Consider the following 20,557-nt stretch of genomic DNA (forward strand, 5'->3'; position numbering starts at 1 on the left):
GGCTTACAATCAGACTGTGATATACATCCTCCAAAAACCCACAACGCCTAAGAAAACTTCTGTTACCTTTTTACTAGTTGGTGGAGACATAGCTGCTATTTTGTTGATCACATCCATTGGCATCTGACGGCGTCCATCTTGCCATTTTATTCCTAAAAACTGGATCTCCTGCGCAGGTCTCCTGACCTTACTTCATGTTATGGCAAAACCAGCTTTTAGAAGGATTCGAAATATTTTATTCCTTTTCTCAAAAACTTCTTCTGCTGTGTTGCCCCATACAATAATGTTGTCAATATATTACAGATGTTCCGGCGCTTCACCCTGTTCCAGTTCAGTCTGGATCAGTCCATGCCAAATGGCGGGGCTGTGTTTCCATGCCTGGGGCAGTCAATTCCAGGTGTATTGGATGCCCCTCCAAGTGGAAGCAAACTGTGACCTGCACTCTGCTGCCAAAGGGATTGAGAAGAACGCATTACCTCTATCAGTTGTGGCACACCACTTGGCTGCCTTGGACTCCAGTTCACACTGAAGTTCTAGCATGTCCAGCACTCAGGAGCAGCATGACTTCATTCAGGCCATAAGAGTCCACTGTTAGCCTCCACTCTCCATTAGATTTTCGCACCGGCCATATGAGACTGTTAAAGGGTGAACGAGTCCTGCTGATCACTCCTTGAACTTCTAGTTGATGAATCAGCTTATGGATGGGAATCAGAGAGTCTCGGTTAGTGCGATATTGCTGCCGATGCACCATTGTAGTAGCAATCGGCACCTGCTGTTCTTCGACTCTCAACAACCCCACAACAGACGGACCCTCCAAGAGACCAGGCAAGGTAGACAACTGTTTAACTTCCTCCGTCTCCAAGGCAGCTATGCCAAAAGCCCACCAGTACCCTTTTTGGGTCCTTAAAATACCATCTCCTGAGGTAATCTACACCAAGGATGCATGGAGCCTCTGTGCCAGCCACAACGGGATGTTTTTGTCACTCACTCCCAGTTAAGCTCATTTCAGCTTCCAGTACAGTCAACTGTTCAGATCCCCCTGTTACTCCAGAAACACAAATGGGTTCTGCTCCTCTATAGCTTGATGGTATTAGGGTGCACTGTGCACCCGTGTCCACTAGAGCCTTATACTCCTGTGGGTCTGATGTGCCAGGCCATCGAATCCACACCATCCAATAAACCCAGTTGTCCCTTTCCCCTACCTGGCTGGAGGCAGGGCCTCTCTAATCCTGGTCACAGTATCCATTACTCACTTCTTGCAGAAATGACTTGGAAGTTCCTTCAAGAGGATCAGAAGTAAGATCAGGCCTTCTCCTCTGTCTAGGGAACGGCCCACTGGAAACCAGGGAGGCACTCTTCCTGGAGAGATCCCCTTTTGTGGTTGTTCTTCCTTGCAACTCATGTACCCGCGCCCGTAGGATCGAAGTAGGTTGTCCATCCCACTTCCTCATGTCCTCTCCGTGGTCATGCAGGTAGAACCACAGGGTGCCTTGTGGTGTATACCCTCTGTAGTCTCTCTCTTGAGTGGGGAAACGCCTGCTCCTAATAGCTGAAATTCTGGCCCATACACGTGGGGAATAGGACATATTCTCTTCAAGTTGCTGGACCTTCTGGGACAGTTTCTCCACACCTGAGATGAGGGGGGAAGAGAGACTTTCTTCATATCGTTGGAGCCGGCCAGCCACCTCATCCACCATTGGTCCCTCTTCACCTTTCCATTCCATTACTGCCAGTGAGTTGGCATATGACGATGGTGCGCTCCGTACAAACTTCTGCCACACGGGCCTTGTGCACTGCACCTCATCAGGGTCTGTGGGTAACTGTGCATTGTCTGGGTCAGAATAAATCATCTCCCACACGGCTAATTCTCTCAGGTACTTGACACTTCTTTCCGTGGTGGTCCACCTGCTTGGGTGACATACAACATCTTCACTGAAGGGGTACCTTTCCCTCACCCCTTACAGGAGTCGCCTTCAGCGGCTGAGGGCTTGGGTCTTTTTCCCAATTGCTTTGTCAATGCTGCCTTCCCTAGACAGGGATCCCAGCTGCCTGGCTTCCCTATGCTCTTAATTCCAGGCTACTGGCCTCATTATTCCAGCACCAGAGCAGCCAGGTGACAACATGCTTGCCTGGAAGTCGGCTGAAATCTTTTCACTTATCCCACAACTCGCCCAGGGATAGGGATCAAGTGATTACCTCTGGTTCTGCCTCTTCCTGCTTTCTCGTGATGGCCGTGGTTCACCATCACCCCTTTGTAAGCAAACTGATTTCTTCGTGTATTTCTCCTGTACAGGGGCAACTGATACTGGCATGGGTTGGATTTCTGGTTCACCTGCAATGCCTGTCACCGGGGTTGGAGTAGCCGCAGTGTCTGTCAGCCTGGTTTCCCTCTCTTTCCCCTAAGGGTGCTGCATAATATCGAGCAGTGTTTGGTAGATGTTGGCCAGGGCCCAGCACAGCGATTTGTGCCTCTCTGGAATAGCCACAGCATTTTCCTTTCAAATATTCTATCACTTTATCAGGGTCCTGTAGTTGTTCATGGGTGAAGTCCCAGACCACTGGAGGTGAGAAGCTCTCTAGATACCTGCCCATATTCTCCCACATGCCATGCCACCCATGACCATCCAGCCTCACGGCAGACCTCTGGGTGGTAGTTTTAAATAGTTGCTTAACCCTGAACAAGAACTGAAACACATTCAGGAGACACAGCAACAGGACCATACTGGTTTGAATGTCCCAAGAGTATTCAAAATTCTCAAAAGCTGTCATATGTGTCACGAAGGAGGAAAGGGAGGTGAAAGAGCTAGGGAAAGTATCCCCCCATTTCCCCCATAGATTGGGTGTGTTATTAATAAATTTCGAGAGGTGGTGCCCAAGGTACGGCCAGGACAGCTGTAACATAAACACCCCAAAATAACCATCTGAACAGTGATGCTATCATATCATAAGTTGATATTACACAGGACGGCAAAATAATAATAATCCTGATCCCTCTCCCAGAGCTGATAAAAAGCATCGTGGTAAGTACATAAACCATATAGGAATCTACATAACACAGCCACGAGTACAAACAAAGCAACATGGTGACCAGTGACTATTTAACTAATATAATAAATGCACACAACAAATTCGTTTTAACAAGCTCTAGTCGGATTTGTCATTATCTCAACCCATCTAGCCCCAGGTTGGGCACCAAAAAGGACTGTCGTGGTTTAGCCTCAGACAAGGAACCATTTGGCCACTGTCGCAGATGCCACCCTATGGGGAAGAATCAGAAGAAAAAGGCAAAACTCGTGGGTTGAGACAAAGGCAGTTTAACAGAACAGCAAAAGGAACAAAAAAACCCAAATCCAACAATAACATGGATAGAGGAATGTACAAACACAATTATGGTACCACCTGGGATGCCCCAGCCCACTCCCAAGTGGTGCCCTTCCTGTCCCCTTCCCCAGCAGCTCCCAGCTACAGACTGGGCATGGCTCACATGGGATGGAATACCTGTGTCCCTGCCAGAGCCTGGGGAAAATTAACCCTATCCCTGCTGGAACCAGGACAGAGTCACATGGAAAAGATGAGGGGTAATGGGTAAAGTTACTCCTGGAGAGATTCCAGTTGGACACAAGAGGAAAATTTTTCACAATGAGAACAATCAATCATTGGAATAATCTCCCCAGGGAAGTGGTGGATTCCCTATCATTGGACACTTCTAAGATTCAGCTGGACAGGGTGCTGGGCCGTCTTGTCTAGCCAGATAATCCTTGAGTTCCTTTCCAACCTGGTATTCTATGATTGAATTATTTACACTAAAGTAAAATTACATTATTTGATATTCAGACCAGAGTGGAGGCACATGGGGTTTCCTGTGCAACCATGAGAACAGAAAACTTGAAACTTCTGTTCCATTCTTGAAATACACCCATTTCTCTAATAATCATTGTAAGACTGCTATGGGACTAGAGAAAGTCAGCACTGAACATCCCTAGAAGGACGTTTCAAGGGCAGATATGAAAGACGAGACATAGAGCAGCCAAGAAATGGGGTGAACTGTGCATGTGAGGACACAGAACAGAAGTGCAGTAGAAGACAAGAGGTCTGCAGTAAATCAATGTAACAAAGCTCAGGATGAGATAATAGAATACAATCATAGAATAGTTTCAGTTGGAAGTGACCTTTAAAGGTCATCTAGTTCAACCTCCCCTGCAATGAGCAGGGACATCTTAGACGACATCAGGTTGCTCAGAGCCCCATCCAACCTGACCTGGAATGTTTCCAGGGATGGGGCATCTACCACCTCTCCGGGGAACCTGTGCCAGTGTTTCACCACCCTCATCTTGAAAAAAAAAGTCTTCCTTATATCTAATCTGAATCTACTCTCTTTTAGTTTAAAACCATTAACCCTTGTCCTGTCGCAACAGGCCCTGCTAAAAAGTCTGTCCCTCTCTTTCTTATAAGCCCCCTTTAAGTATTGAAAAACTGCAGTAAGGTCTCCCTGGAGCCTTCTCCTCTCCAGGCTGAAGGTGATTATATTTAACAAAACCTTAGGTAAAAATTGACTATACCCATTAACATTCTCACAGCCACAAGTGCCAAATGTATTGGCCAGCTGGGCTGGCCAACATCACTTGTCTCCCACACAGAGGGCAAGGGATGCGGGCTGTCAGGTCCTCACCACTTCTCCTGGTTTCTTTCCTGGAGACAGCAACGTGGTTTAATAGGGTTTATAGGTCTTTTATACCCAATACAGCTTAACAGCTTCTTTGGCAGGACACTTTGGCTTCAGCTTTGTTCACTTCACACTTCTGATCTTTTAGGCAAGTCTGTTGGTCAATACCTCCGTCTCCTCATTTTGAGTTGCTTAGGGCTGCTACACTAGGAAAAGGAATGGCAGCGGTGATGTGCTGTGACCTTGCTGCCACCCTCCTCGTTTTGGAGCAAGAGGTCTCCTCCTGACAAGTTGCAGGGTTATCAGCATGACCCTTGATTCCTTTACAGCCAACTGTATCACCAGTTAGAATAAAAGCCATGCTTTCAACCCTTGTTCTGCTGTTTCTTCTTGCGCTTACATATCCTTATTTCCTTCAAACCATTCTTAATACTCCTCTTATAAATCTCTACAGAACTGGGCAGTAAAGCAGAGAAGCACAGAAGAAACACAGATACACCTTTAAAAAAAAAATAAAGGAAGAAAAAGGATCATTGGTGATCAGTATGAGTTTAGAAGGCCAAAGATTCAAAATAATAAATATTTTCACATCTTCTGTTTGCAAAAGTACACTGGTGAGAAACACATATTACAGATAAATGTGGTGGCATACACAGATTTTTTGGAAGATAAGGAAGCACAGATACTAATAAAAATGTTTACCAGACACTGTGAAAATAGCTCAAACTATCTGCTGAAAGACAACACAAGATTTGTAAATTAAAGAGCTATGTTATGAAAAGCAGAGGAAACAGAAAAAAAACACAGTTTGCTTGCAACACATGCAAGATTTGTAAATTAAAGAGCTATGTTATAAAAAGCAGAGGAAACAGAAAAAACAGTTTGCTTGCAACTCATTTAGCTTTGCAAAGGATAAAAGTTAGGCTATCATTTCTCCTGTGCCTCCAATTACAATACAATATTAAAGACCCCGTAACTTCACCGTCCTACCCAACCTTCATCCACTGATACTTTCTTAGCTTATAAAACGTTAACGTGTTGCAAAATAAAATAATGATAACATACAGCCACACAACTGACTTTGTGCTGAACATCGACTCCAGAAGGAGCTCCAAGAGTCTAACGGCACCCCTCAATGCGGGGCACACCCCGCCTCTCACCCACAGTAGCCCAGCTCTTACATGAAATGGATATCAAATCCAGCAGTCGCCTTTTGTCCTGCTCCGCGCCGCCCGATGTTGTTTAAATGCATGGCCAGGTTCCTGGCTTCTCTGCAATTTTGTGTACCTCACAGAGCCAGTTCAGCCAGGGCCTGTGATACTCCATAAATTAAGCAGCACTGGAGTCTGGCAATGCAGCTTCCACTCCAGCGCCCGCTGGAGGGACTGACTAGACCTAAATCATCACAAATGTCAGCAATAAAACTGAGAATCTAACCCCCCCTCCCCCGTTTCCCTGTATGGTTCCCCACGCAGCTTGAGGTACAGCTGTTTCTTCCAGTAGCATGGCAGAAAAGCACGTTTAGGATGGGGTTACAACAAAGTGGAGAGGGTGGCTTCTAGAAGATGGCAATGTGCTACAACATCACCAGCATAGAAAAATTTCCAAAATTACCTACAGAATGGCAAAATGAAACAAGACCCTTGAACATGATAACAGAAAGTCATTCTAAACATCCATTTTCCAGAACAAAGTCTCTTTTTGTATCTCTCCTTGGAGAGAGAGGTGGGAGAGAGAATCTGTAGTTCATTTCAGTGGTCAGTCGGGCCCAAACCATGACAATTACACTCAAAGAATTAAGACATATCTCAGTTTTTGAGTTAGAGGTGGCTTGTATCTAAGGCGCTTTTATCAACTGTCTTCAGGCTTTGCAGAAAAGTATTTTCATTGCCTCTACTTAGCGTGCTAATTTTCAACGAACTCCATCTCATTAACATCACAGGGGGCTATCAGATATTACTTATTTATGGTCCAACTTGGATTCAACCGCAATTATGAAATGTGCCCTAGAACATTAAAAATGCAAGCGTTTCAATAGTTTCCCCTACAAACAGCAGAGATGAATCATGCTGTTCTAATACACTGGTTATTTAGCAAGTTATAGTGACTGTAAAATAAAATACTGGGAGAGCAACTTAGCAGTAGTTAAAGAATCGAAGAATTTTTAATGCATTATAAATGGTTGGTTGGAAAACACCAATAAACTGTCTTCTCCCAAATACACCCATTCTTATTCCTCTGCCACGTTAGGATGTTAAATAATATCACTTCTCCAGGAGATCCATGTGATAGCAGTGACGGAGGGAAGGAAAAATCAGTGTTGACTATCTTCAATCTACCTAACTTTTGGACATGTATTTTCAGCTGCATGTGCTCATTGAGATATGTAATGCAGGTTATCTTCTGCTTCAAAGTGTGAGTCTCTTCCACTAATGGAACTGGAGGAATCACTTATATTAAAGAGTTTCAGACTGTCATATGCAGGTGGATCTGGGCCCATAAAGAACGAATGGATAATTTTTAAAGTGTGGATCGATCTTATGCCATTAAAAAGGAACTAAGGAACCAACTGCTTCCCTCTTCATTCGCCTTATAAGTAATTACCCTGCCACTAAGATTTTTAGGGAAGACCTTGACTGTGATGGATTCTGCAGAACAAATGCTTAAGTCTGATCCATGAGTAAACACTCCATGTCAATGGAAGCAAGGTGGTGGTTCAAGCCTGGTGTTTATCTGGGATTGTATTAAAGCACACTCCACTCTGTAAAAGCTACATACTAAAAAAAATAAAAAAATAAATTGATATAAACCACTTGTCTGAAGGACCCACCTGGAGCTCCTTGCTTTAATTAAATTTAGCATGGAATCTAAAGCAAGATATTATTCCCACTGCTCCTTTTAAAATGGGCATAACATTGCCTACTTTAAAACAGGTTATAAGATCTGGAGTACTGTTTGCTCCATGTACATCCCTCCTGAGGGAGTTTTCCTTATTGATCAAGTATTGGTTTATATTTGTGGAGTATTAACAGTTTCTAAAAGAGAGGCTAACCCATTAGGTTTTGAATCTTGTAAGGATGGCCTGCTATTTAACCTCTTTGTTAAGGCTTCACTTTTTTGGAGAATGGAAGGGGAAACAAGTATTGGAATCGCTCCTGTTGGTTCCAACTCCTAGGGACCATCAGCTTTCTTCCCACTAAGAAATGAACTGTACCAAGCAGTTCATGAATGACAGAAGGGCATTTGGCTTCAATTGTGTTGAAACGTATGTTTCTACTTAACCTGACATATTTCCAGAGTTCAGTTTCAACTCAAAAGGTGCTACCTAAAGTTTTAAATTAGTCCACGCTTAACTCTTTGCAAAATCACTTCCTTAATTTATGAGTTGTGTCTGACGATGTGTGAATATCTGCAATGTCTTTAAGTCATACATTATTTGTATGATGTGGTAACTCAAAAGAAGTCTTCTACACCATTTTAAAAGTAACTTCTCCATTTCAAAAAGCCTTCCCCCCCCGCAACCTCCCTTTCCCTGCACACATGGGGACAAGACGCATTTGCAAAGATGAGCAGACAATTTTCTTAACATATTTCCTAATTAAATACTTTAAACATAGTAGGGATTTCAACTTTCTAGACTGTGATGTAAGCAGGATGTTTAATTAAAAAACCCGAAAACATCAAAAAACCAAACACTATGCTGAAAAACAAAACCCAAACGTTTTTCCTAAACAAGAAACACTTAGCTGTCCTAAATCAAAAGTACCTGAAAAATGTCACAAAGAACTGCACCAGGTCCATAAAGTTGCTGTGTTGTGAGAATGCAATCTGCAAAAGAAAAGCAAATACCTTATATTACTTACTGAAAAGAAAATTCATATTTAAGATGCATTGTTGCTGGGATCAAAAAATTACAGTGAAATTTATTTTAATACTTAATTAACATTTTTGAAGACTGTTTTGAAAAAGTACTGAAATATTTGGAGGTAAAAGAAAATAAAACTATAGCTTCACATTATTTTCAACTCATATAATCCAAAAAATTAATCTAAACAAGTAGCATCTCTCTCTCCCAACAATGTTCAAGGAATAGTCTTCAGTGCACATTTACCACCTTGGAGAAAACAGTAGTTCAAAAAGCTAGAACACAGAAGTTTCATAGAGCTAAAAATAGAGCATTTTTAATTATTGTATACACAGCAACCCAAAGTACAACACTTAAAAGTTCAAAATGCATGCTCCTATTCCTACAACATTCGTACAACAAAACCTCCTCGAACAAGTAACTTACACCAAGAGCAGCAAAAAGGCATGAAACACAGAAGATAATAGATACTGTAAAAACAGCTATGGCATTCATCTTAACTCACTTTCCTGCAATCCACTCAAACTGCAAAGAAAAGCGAAAAACAACGGAATATTTTGGACAAAAAACAGAGGGAAGAAGCGAACAGGAAATTGGGAGGTGGTTAGAGGCAAAAGGAAAGATTAGGGAGCCTGGTTAAAAATAACAAAGCAGAGGGGAGGCGAGCCAACAGAAAGGCAACTTCGGCAACTTTAGGAATCAGAGGTTCTTTCCAGGTACCTCCTATTTCCTCTGACTATCAATCTCAGCACCACAACAGGATATTAACCCTTTCACGAAGTTACTGAATTTATTTCAAAACTAAACTGAACTCTGCACTTACAAAAGCTTTCCACGGATATTAAATTCACTTAAGGCGTCCTTTGCTGCGCTTTTTTCCTTGATAAATCGCTTATTATGGTACCATTAGCATAAATACAAATCTCTCCTCCCAGCAATAGTCACATTCCAAAAATCATGAATATATGCAAAATGAGTTATTGCTTGGATTTCTGTTGCTCTAGAGCATCCTCTATTATCATATTTGCTTTAATTATCCATTGTAACTTGGTACGGAAGCTGACCAAAATCATTTTCTTATAAATACGTGCTCTTAAGTTGAAAGCTCCTTTAGAGTGCGTAACTTCTGTTTCGATGGAAAGCTAACTCAAAACCTGCAGACCAGATGCTTGTGACCTCAATATTACTGCCTACAAAAGACAAGAAAACACATAGTTTCTTGCTGATTTTTTCCTTATAAAGTGCTTCCCAATAGCTTTCTGATTAGAAAAAGAGAGTGAGTATGATTTCACTTTTTATTTTAAAACTCAGTGCATGGTAACTGAGGTAGTTTTATATTCACACAACTATTCTGGCATTTCTTTAAGGCAAAGAATTTTCTTACTAAAACATCACATTCCAAAATCCAAACGAGTAATACATCCAGTACATAGAAATATGGTCCGAGAATAACTATGATGCTGACTAACTATAAAAGATCCATTTCAAAACAAAGACCTTATTATATACCAACAGCTTATACTTAAAAATCCTTTTGTAGAAAAAGAAAATTAAAAGAACACAGAAATCATCAACAGGCCCGCCCTCTGCAGATGATCAGTGGGACCAGTTTCTGTGATGGAAACTAAAGCTTGCTCCAATTAGAAGAAGAAACAAGTATCTGCTAATATTAAAAAAGGACCGATTCGATGAAGGATTGAAGAGGCTGCAAACTCATCTCAAAAACTGTTACCAGAGACGAGCTTCTCATTTTTCAGTAATACAAGTGTAGGAAAGAAATAAAACAGAGAAGGAAAATTTGACTTTGTTTCACACAGAAGTACTATAAATGCTTTACCATCAGTGGTTCTTTTGCCTACTTGTTGGTCTTCCCTTGCAAAGACCAACTGAGGATCTGTACCTTGTACACAGATTAAAAAAGAAAGCCTAGGTTGGTTTCTGCAATTTACTTCTCATAAACTGGAAACACTTTATACTATTAAACCTGACCAATCTGTGTCACAGGCAATTTAGAGTCGTAATTGTTAATGGTCTGCTTACTTAAAGCTTAATTTCCCCTAATATAATCTGTTCCTAGGACTTAATTAATTCAGTTACATAGAAAGTTTGGTTAGAAATATCTGTTAGAAGTAGACTGTTCGTTCTGGATATAGGAAAAATATGGCACAAATTTCTTTGTGGTATGGATTTTTAATTAAGTTTAAATGACAATAGAAGATTCATTTATCCATTCTCAGAGAAACCCTAATTTTGTGCTGAAGGAACAAACAGCGTAACTGCAGGAAAACACCGTGTGCTGGGATTGGGAGCGCCTCCTCCAGGTACTGAGCGGACAATCAGCTCAGCTGCAAAGTCAGATTGCCACTTTCGTTAACATAAGTGTCCTTTAAAGACATTTTATACTATGTTTTAGGAATAATGCAGTATCCTGAAGTAGTTAAGATCAAAACAGATCAGAAAACTAATTAAGTTCATTCCAGAGAATATTATAAAAGATGGTGTTTATCTGGTCTGAAAAGGTACCTGAGAAAGCACACCAGCCAATCACATTTTTTCTAATGCCACATCATTTGAAGTATAAAAAAAATAAAAGTCTATCCGCTTTCCAGATGAACAAAAATAGCTGGCTATATGGACTAATAAAAACATATAATTAAGAGCTTTACTTTCTTTATCCTTTGATTAGCATAAAATATTAAGCCAAGGAGAAAACTGGCTACACCTCTAGCTACCCAACAACATCTAAAAAATGCACTAGTTTTGAAATCAGTACACATGCATTTCAAAGGACTTAACGGCAAAGTACTTGGCCACAAAATATTTTGTGTAAAGGAAAAGCTATTTGAAGCCAGCTGACATTTCAGTAACAGCTGGTATTTCAAACTCAAAATACTTGTGGAGTTGAACTACAGTCTGCGACTGATACAAATTTTGACAAACAAATTGGGGCAATTACATAACCAGGAATTGGTTTGCATTAGTACTCGAGTTTGTGCTTCAAGAGAAAAGAAACTTGAGAATAATTTCAAGAGAATAACTTTGTACAAAAATGGGTCCATATGACTCTTAGTCACTTCTTATTTTGAAACAAGTTCACCTTAAGCTGGCAAGTGCAACCACATCTAAAGTTATTTAAGCCCCCATTCTTGTGATTTACAAGTGCTTTGAACCCATTAAGAAGTACTTGAATTTCATGTACCACTAAGAAAAATTAGTATCACCAAACTAATGAGAAATTCTGTAGAAACTTTTTTTTTCCTTAAATATAGCAAGAAACAAACTTTAGCAACTCCTCTCCTTTACCTGTAATAAACAGATCTACAGATAAATCATCACGACATAACTCCTTCCACTTATGATGGAAGCTACTGTTATTTTAGAAAAACAGAAGCCAAACTATTAGCCACAATGGGGATGAGGCAAATCTCTCTCCAAACTCAAAAGATTTCTAATATTATACATAGCATTAGTACTCCTAATCTAAACTTGTTAACTGAAGAACTGCTAACATTTCATGTGTACTTCACATGAACAACTTCAAATGTTCACTAAGAACATTTCAAGTGTGTCACTTTCATAACGTAATTCAGAGCATTTAGGGTTTCTAAATGCTTGAGAAAACATGAACAAACATAGAAAACTTTGTTTCTATGATTTTTCTTTCCCTGTTAACAATTCAGGATTATTTACATGCCATATTTTTGCCTTTTTCCACTATTGTATAAAGCGACTCAATTCACATCACTGCTGCCTTTCTTTTCAACCCTACTTCATCCTAGGGATGAGAAAAAGGGAAATTGAAAATGGTATTTTGAACAGGACACGTTCCTAGAATAGAATTGTAAAGGAGAGAAAAATAAAGTCTAATTAACTTATGAAACCAGAGAAGTACAACAGAGAAGGCGCAACATGAAGCGGGCTACTGGAGTTTGGTACTTGCTGTGAATTCAGAAGATATCAAAAGGGTCCCTACTGCTAGTTCCATTAGCCTCACCTAGCAGGTGGGAGAACACTACAGCACGCGTGTTTTGAAAGTCTACGGGACCACACAGCACCAAAAACCATGGAAATTCAGAGATTTCAGGCTGCTTTGCTTTTTATTTAAATATAGCCCCAGTGCCAAAGTTAACGAACAAAAAAGCAGCACGTAAGACTGAAAGTCTGGGAGCTCCAAGGGCTTCCAAAGAGACAAAGCCAACAGCCAAACAAGCTGCAGATGACATTTATGTACATCTTCCTCTATTTCTTCCTCAGCAGCTCCACTGTCTCTTTTTTTTTTTTTTTATGGTTAGAGGCAAGGATTCGATCTGACCTTGGAGAATACAGACAATAGCAACAGGATGCCGTGGCCTGAATGCTGAGTGCCTGAGCTTCTGTCAAAGGACCTGCTGTAAAACAAATGGCTTTTAAGTATTCTTGAGCGATGCCAAAGTCATCAAAACATTCATTTTGCCCTCTGTGATAGCGACGGGGGGATAGACTGCTATTCTGCTCAAGAGAAACATCATTCCCTGTTTCAGTTCTCCTTTAAACACAAATACAACGGTGCCCTAGTGAAACAGATGGCAGAAAACAGATATTGTTCTTGGTGCTCTCCACTCAACAGAAGGAGTGAGCCAACTCCAACAGCCTCGGTGGTGAGGTTTCAGGAAAAACCGAGCCAATCTAGCAATCCAGCTCCACCACCTAAAAGGTGGTCCCACCTCTGACACAGGCTGCTACTGCTGTTTCACACGTTCTGTGACCATCTTTAATGATCCAAGGCAAGTTGTTAAGCCAGCAAAGAGCTAATTGTAGGAATGCAGGGCTTTTTGCTGGTATTTTTGAGGTGACCCAGCCCACTGAGGGATTAGGCAAACTCAGCAGCAACCTAAGGAAGGAGCTGGGCAAGATGACCCGTTTTGGGCAGGCGGCTCTCAAATAGTCTCGATGATGTTAGCTCCCAGGACAACTTTTCAGAAGGAAGCATCTGTTTACTTCTGCAGATGAGATTTATGGGATTCAGTCACAGATTAAGACATCGAAATACAAGAATAGAGAGGTATATGCCTATCGTTCCTTTATACTCAACAGAAACCTCATCTGTGATTCAGTTGCCAATGTAGGTGTCTGTTACAGGATTATCTGAACAGTTCCAGATCCAAGTCTCCATCTATAACAAGAAGTTAAACACCTATGGCACATGAAGACATCTATTTGTAGACCCCCTGTCTACAAACCATTTAGATTGTTTAAATTTCCACAGTGCTTCCTTGCCCTGGGTGTCATGGATCGTGGAAGCTCCATTCACTGCCTAAGTAGGGGCAACCAATTGTCATTCACATCTGGCCCTAGGACATCTCACCTGGCCTCCAGCTGCTGCTCCAGAAGGGTGTGGGCCTCTGATAGGTCCTGTGTTCTGCCATCCTCTTGGCAGTATGTGCCCATGTTTAGGCACGGAATATCACACCACACCGCTGGACTGCAGGCAGCTGCATTTGTGGTAAGGCATACAGAAATCGGACCAGATGCTGAACAACAAAAAGGAAGCAGCTACTGATTTATTAAATCTGCTTTCAGTGACAGGAAGCACAGAGACATTGGAAACTAGGTCAGCACATCCCAGTGTTAAAAGCTTAGATGATTCAATGAAAATGATGGAAGAACTTCATTGAACAGAAGAACTCAAATCCGGGATTCAAGCTTACAAGAACCACTTTGCCTCCTTCTTGCAAAACTCTTTGATGTGGTGGTAAGCTTACAAGTAGACAATTTTTCTAAGTCTGATCCAGAGTGGCAAAGCATAAGAAAAGCTCGCATTATAAGCCTGATAAGCAGGTTGAATACCCTGCATCCCTGTTCTGCCCACCTCAAAACACAAATCCGCAAACTTGAGTAAGATGAATCTGATAAATTCAGGCTGTAGGAGTCTTGAAAGGCAACTAATTCCAGTCAGAGACCTGACCAACATGTCCCAACATCAGGATATAGGTACAGAGGGAAATAATTATTTCTACCTTTCAGATCAGGCCATGAAGTAAACCACAAAGTACAGAGGAGTAGGCTGTCAAGACTACACCTCCTCTGTGTTAACACTGCCTATCACATCAGGAAAGAATAAGCTCATTAATATCTGCTCTTTCTTTACTTCTTTGAATTATGGTAGATCTTGGGGACAACGAACACGGGCTAACACTTCACAAAATGTTAGAGAACTAAACTATTAAATGTACACGATTATATTTGTAATCTAGGTAAGAGAGGTAATAGGCAAATACAGCAGGATGACTGATCGCTATGAGAAACCATGATCTTCTTAAAAGAATCTAATGAACTCTTATCTCATTTTTGGTGCTCACAAAGGAGAATATATACCAGTTTGGTTTTGGGTAGGGGGGGAACCTTATGTTAAAAGACAATTTCTTTTTGGATGCCAGGGGATCAGTTGCCCTCAGTCCTCCTTCACCTGGAAAAGGGCTGATGAGCATTATGCCCTGTCTTAGTCAAGACCCAAACTATCTGCATTCAGATGTACGAAGTACAGTTTGGCAATTTAACAAATGGATAATGGAATACAAATTTCAGTGAGTGAAGATATTTGACAGTGAAATGTGGATACTGAATCTCCAAAAGGGAAGAGCATTACAACTCCTTGCTTCTTCACAGGGTTGCAGGGTTAATGTTCAGTTAAGTGCAGAACAAGACATCTACACTGAGAAAACAAAAGGTATTTGCATCTCCAAGGGAACGAAGCAAAGCTTGTTACAAGACCATAATTACACCATCATTTTAACCCTTCCATAAGTGCTGCCGATGCCCAAGTGTGCGTCCACACCCTTCCTTTAACCACTTGTTCCCATATTTCCCGTTACCCAGCAAGAGTGTACAGTGTATTTGCAGCTGTATGGTAAACCAGATCACACTACCCACTGCAGCTCAAAACTAATCTTTGCTGAACCAGCTTTCAGGTGGACTCACGCCCTGGTCACGGTCACTGCACCAATGGGATATGGTGCCACGTCACAGAGGCAGCAGGACATTCCCCTTCAGAGGGATCTATTTTAAATGAACAGCTAAACTACACGTCAAATTTTGAAGTTAGGAAGTAAATTTAAGCTGATTTGACCCCTGCAAGTCTTCAAAAGCTGAAGAACAACCTGTTCCCCAGGGAAAGATTTTCTAGACAGAAAAGTTACAGCAGACATTTGAGAGAAGGAAGGGTCTTACAGCAATTAATGGTAACTTGAAAAGCTCTGACAAACAAGTTAAAATGGATCATGATTCAGAGGTGGCACATCCCAGAGAGTTTGGAATACACCTAACGGTGTAGGTGTGGGCATCAGAAGGAGGCGTTGTGATGCTCAACTGAGTAGGGGATAACCACCCATAGCTGCAACACCAGCTGATCTGACAGCTAAAGGTCCAGAGAGGTGGATCGCAGAAAGCAGGGAAGTCCCAGACTTAAGCCCAGATTGATCTGCTCCTGCTTGCATTAAAAGAATTACTCAATTGATCATCAGAAGCTCAAAAAACAATTTGCATCCAAGCACACTCAGTAGACTGCGGCTTTATATTTTGTAGAAGAAAAGCTTCTGACCAAGTTGGTGCAGCTGAAGAGGTTCATGTACTCAGATTTACATTCTACAACAAGTAAAAATAAAATCTCCACTAAAATTTGATTTTCACACCTACTACTACAAGCCACATTGCTCCTGTGTGGAGGACCAATGAAAGAGATAAATGACTTCTTCCTCACTTGCTGCAATACTAACTAAGCCATTGAGCTTTACAGCACAAACACTTGATACTGTGCAAATATAAAAACTAGTTCACTTCTGAACTTATACTGAGATGGAAATCGATTTATATTCCAATACTGTACCGCCTTACTGCAGTAGTCACAAATTGTCACTTTTCAGCTAATTGGCTGCAGTCAGCAGTTGGCTCAGAAATGCCAATTATATATGCTTTGTCTCCCCACGCGAGCTCTCAGATTGCTGTGCAGAGCAAACATGGGCATAGCTGTCTCTAAATTAAAAATAGTGCTTAAGATTTAGTCCCCCATTTCTCTGCATCAGAAAAATTACCACACAAATCTGACAAATGGGAAGTATTTGTTCAATAAACAGCCAGGTGTTGAATAGTGATGCTCATCTAAATTTAAAGTGCACTAGCAAACAATGTTCTGTAAAGTCCCATAATTGGAACAGCAATCTCAGATCAGACCCTGCACACCTACTCATTACAGAAATGCACTGCCAAGTGCTACAAGAAATCTGAGGCAGGGCCAGAAAAAAAAGCCTCAGCTCTTATGAATGTCAGGCAAATACCTTAAAACTAAAGATCATCCGTTCCCATAGACCTTTGTCACAAACTCTCCCTATCCTGTCCACACACTGAAGGTGGCAATGGTCATGCAAGAGAAGAGTGATAGGTAACCAGAGGCTATTGCAGCAATTTTGCAGGAGAGAAAAAAAAATAAATACAAGAATAGAAATAAAATACAAAACCACAAATAAAAATAAAAATAAATACAAACCAAAATAAAACAGCCTCAGCTCTGGCTTTCAGAGCTATGGCAGTAAAAGGGAGTAGCTGAAGCAACAGCAGAGGTAGGGCTGTGGTGGCAGTGAATCTCGGGGGTTATGCAGGCATTGGTGGTGGTGTCAGGCTGTAGGAAAATACGTGGAAGAATTCACAGCCCTTAAACTCTCTTTTGACACTGGAGTTTGGGGTCAGTTGCTGGATGCTTCTCCCCGCAAGCTCCTGCTCTATGCCCGCTGTGAACAACAGCAGCACGCTGGTGGTTGGCATTAAAGGATTGTGAGAGATGACTTCCGATAAACCTTGCTGCAATGGGTTAAGAGGTACTGTCCCAACTCTTCTCTCAACCAGGAGTTAAGTAGCCTCCAAAGAGGGTCAGAGAAGGAATTCACACCAATAATTCTGCCCCAGAAATGCACATTGCAACCTCTCAGGCTGATTTACGAGATGGTGGCTTTCCACCAAAGTCCTGTGTTTTGCATTGCAGCAATGAGGCCATCCTTGCAGGTGACTCCATAGGCACAGCAGCCGAGGTGAAACTGAAAATTCAGGCAGCAACTTCTAAAACAACTTCAGCAAAAATCCCTGTTGGCTTTGTAAAGTTTGAGAGAACATTCAGTGAAGAGGCAGCAATCAGGAGGATGAGGAGCAGATCCAACAAGCTGAGATGGCCAAGTTATAATTCAAAACCCAGTAAAATGGATTATCTCCACGCTTCAGGTAAAATCCCTCCCAAAGCAGAGAGCACAACACGCAAATAATTCTGCCTCATTTGGGTTCTTGCAAACATCTGAGCTAGTTGTTCCATTCTTTCAACTTGTTGTTGTTGAATTCTGGTGAATTTTTACCTAAAACCTCACTCTTAAGACTAAAGTTAAAAATAGCGTATTTCATGGTAACGGCAATTAAGTTCAGGCAAATTACAATCATCAACTGGAGACAAAAACTAAGAACATTAATCACTTCTATCACTAAACAGCACCGCAGACCAGTTATAGAAAAAGAACTCCTTTAAACTATATTAAGGGTTTGGAAACAGAATCAAACGGTCAAGACTCTCCCAACCTCACAGACTGCTGGCAGACAAAAATCTTTACTTACCGTTAGCCTCTCAAAACCTATGTATTGGTAAGGCATCCAGCTGAATACCTTCGAATGCAAATTTTATGCTTTGAATTCAAAAGGAAAAGGGTTTAAAAAAAAAAAAAAACCAAAGGAAAAAGGTATAGAAGAGATGTAGTCACATTGCTCCTGCCCCCAAAACAACTGACTTCCAAAGTGCTCCTTTTTGTCTAAGAAGGGATTTCTTCTTGTCCATGCTTAACCTTGCAGACTGACCTACAGGTTTGGTAGAAAAGACCTGAAACAGGATTCTTAAAGCAATCCTATATGTTGCCTTTTTTAATTCTACCACCTCTAAGCAACAGCACCTTCTCAAGCACCGCACAAAAGCTTCATGCCATTTCTACATTAAATGTTTAATTAGAGGGGGAAAAAAAAAAACCCACACTCTCTGCTAAAATGTTTTGCTTATTAATGCAATGCAGGTAAGGAATGCACTCCTTTAAGAGGAACTGAGCTGAGAAAAAACATGCAATAAAATCCCTCATTTAAAACAACAACAACAACAAAGAGATGCACATTTTCCACTGCTCGGTCTAAAAGCAACAAGTTCAAGAAGAGGAGGACTTCTTGAAAACCTGTACAAAATATCAACCCTTCCCACTGGACCTCGGACGTGTTTATGCTGCGAAGCTGTTTCGAGTTATTTTGAACTTGGCAGCAGGGATGCTGCTACACTCGAGCGCCAGCCGGAGCGCCCGACGGCTGGCAGGCGGCTCGCAGGGCAAGCGGCTGCTCTGCCGGCCGAGTCCCCGCACCTCGAGACAAGTCCCAGCAGCAAAGCTCTGCTGGCTCCCAGAGCGCTAAGCAGTTTGCTCGTGCCCCAGAGAGAAGAAAAGAGGGTACAAGCTGCAGCTGAGAATAACATTTTGGTTATGGAGTGAGTTTTCTTGCCACCAGATGAGTCTTTTAAAGAGAAATATGCTGATGTATTCCTTATTTTAAATGGATTTGGATTTATACGCGACTGCAACAATTATTCTGGAGACAAGGCAGTTTTGAGCTGCTTTGAAAAAAACTGTTAAAAATAAAACTAGACACGGAAAGCAAGCTGCTCGCATTGAAACACTCCACCCTACCCAGTTGCAAGTTCTCAAGTACCTCCCTCCAGTATCAGTCGCTGCTGTTTGGATGCATTTGTGAAGGATCCCGCTCCTTGGCTTCATGCCGTGCAGAGCTCTGACACCATCTGTGTGCAGAGTAAGTTACATTCGTCAGCATACCAACTATTTACGGAGAGTTTCAGCATGGAAAAAAATAAAACTTTAGGGCACAACAGCTCAAACATCCTTTCAGACCCTGAAAGTCCAGCAAAAAGACGAACTTTACAGTCTACGACCACTTGTGTGCCAAAAGTTTAAAAGGAATAACAGTTGTTTTCCTAAAGAGCTTGAAATGTGAGTACACAAGAGGGAATCAAGAATAGAAAGAAGAGTAAAGCAGCTAAATACACATTAGCAATTTTTTTATTTTTTTTTAGGCCGCAAAATAGCTAACAGATGGAAATCGGCAAAACCTTATGTCTTGCATCACTTCTGACCAGACAAAACACTGGAAATATATGCAAGACAGAGCTCGGTGTTACAGTGGTATTAGTGGAAAAAAAGCTCTGTCTCCCTCTCCGAGGAAGCCATGATTTCTAAGGATCATCTGGGATGAAAGATTTAAAACGTTTATCAATCTGTATCACAAAAAGTTTGCGATATGCCAGCTGCAGAAGCCTCTACGGAAATTCTAAGGGTTTTACATCCTTAATAAAACAAAGTAGCAAAATAAGTATATATATTTATATATTATATATATTTTTAAACTATATATATAGTTCAAAGTCAATTAAGTATATATTTACATAGATAACCACATAAAAATACCTTTTAGTGACAACATTTCTCAACATTATTACACAATGCTGAAGCCACACGCTGTTTCAGACCTGGTGCCGTACTACTACGTGAAGGGGCAGGAACAAAAAAAACCCTCCAACTTCCTTCCCTATTTGCAGGGAGAAAAATGCATTTCTCCCCACTGCATACTCATAAACTGTAGGACTGGCACCCTGATCTGTGTTTCCAACATAAAACGACAGAAAAAACATCAGGTACTTTGGAAGGAAACTTCATGCTGTGGAGCACAGGGGATGTGAGCTGATGTAAGGGCTGATCAGAGGGCTGCCTCCGTGTGTAGTAACAGGAACAGTTCTGAAAGAGCTATGAAGTCAGAAATCAGGGGCTGGGCTGTTTTATTCATCAAGGTTTTCTTTGCTGAGAGCCTCAGCTACAATTTTGCGTTAAAGAAATCTTAACATGAAAAATAACAACACTGCTGTGTAGGGAAAAATGAACCACCTATATATATGAGCTCTTATATTAGCATTAAAAAAGGAC

General features: G+C 41.3%; 1 protein-coding gene across 1 annotated transcript in view; it reads right to left on the reverse strand.

Moving 5' to 3' along the window:
- The window catches only part of ATRN (attractin), a 167,837-nt gene that overhangs the window by 44,360 nt on the left and 102,920 nt on the right, over positions 1-20,557 (reverse strand). The window contains exon 25 of the mRNA XM_063335731.1: positions 8,430-8,491. Coding sequence (XP_063191801.1) covers positions 8,430-8,491 — 62 coding nt within the window. The remainder of the gene's footprint in view (positions 1-8,429; positions 8,492-20,557) is intronic.

Source organism: Chroicocephalus ridibundus, chromosome 5, assembly GCF_963924245.1.
Source record: "Chroicocephalus ridibundus chromosome 5, bChrRid1.1, whole genome shotgun sequence".
Taxonomy (NCBI): Eukaryota; Metazoa; Chordata; class Aves; order Charadriiformes; family Laridae; genus Chroicocephalus; species Chroicocephalus ridibundus.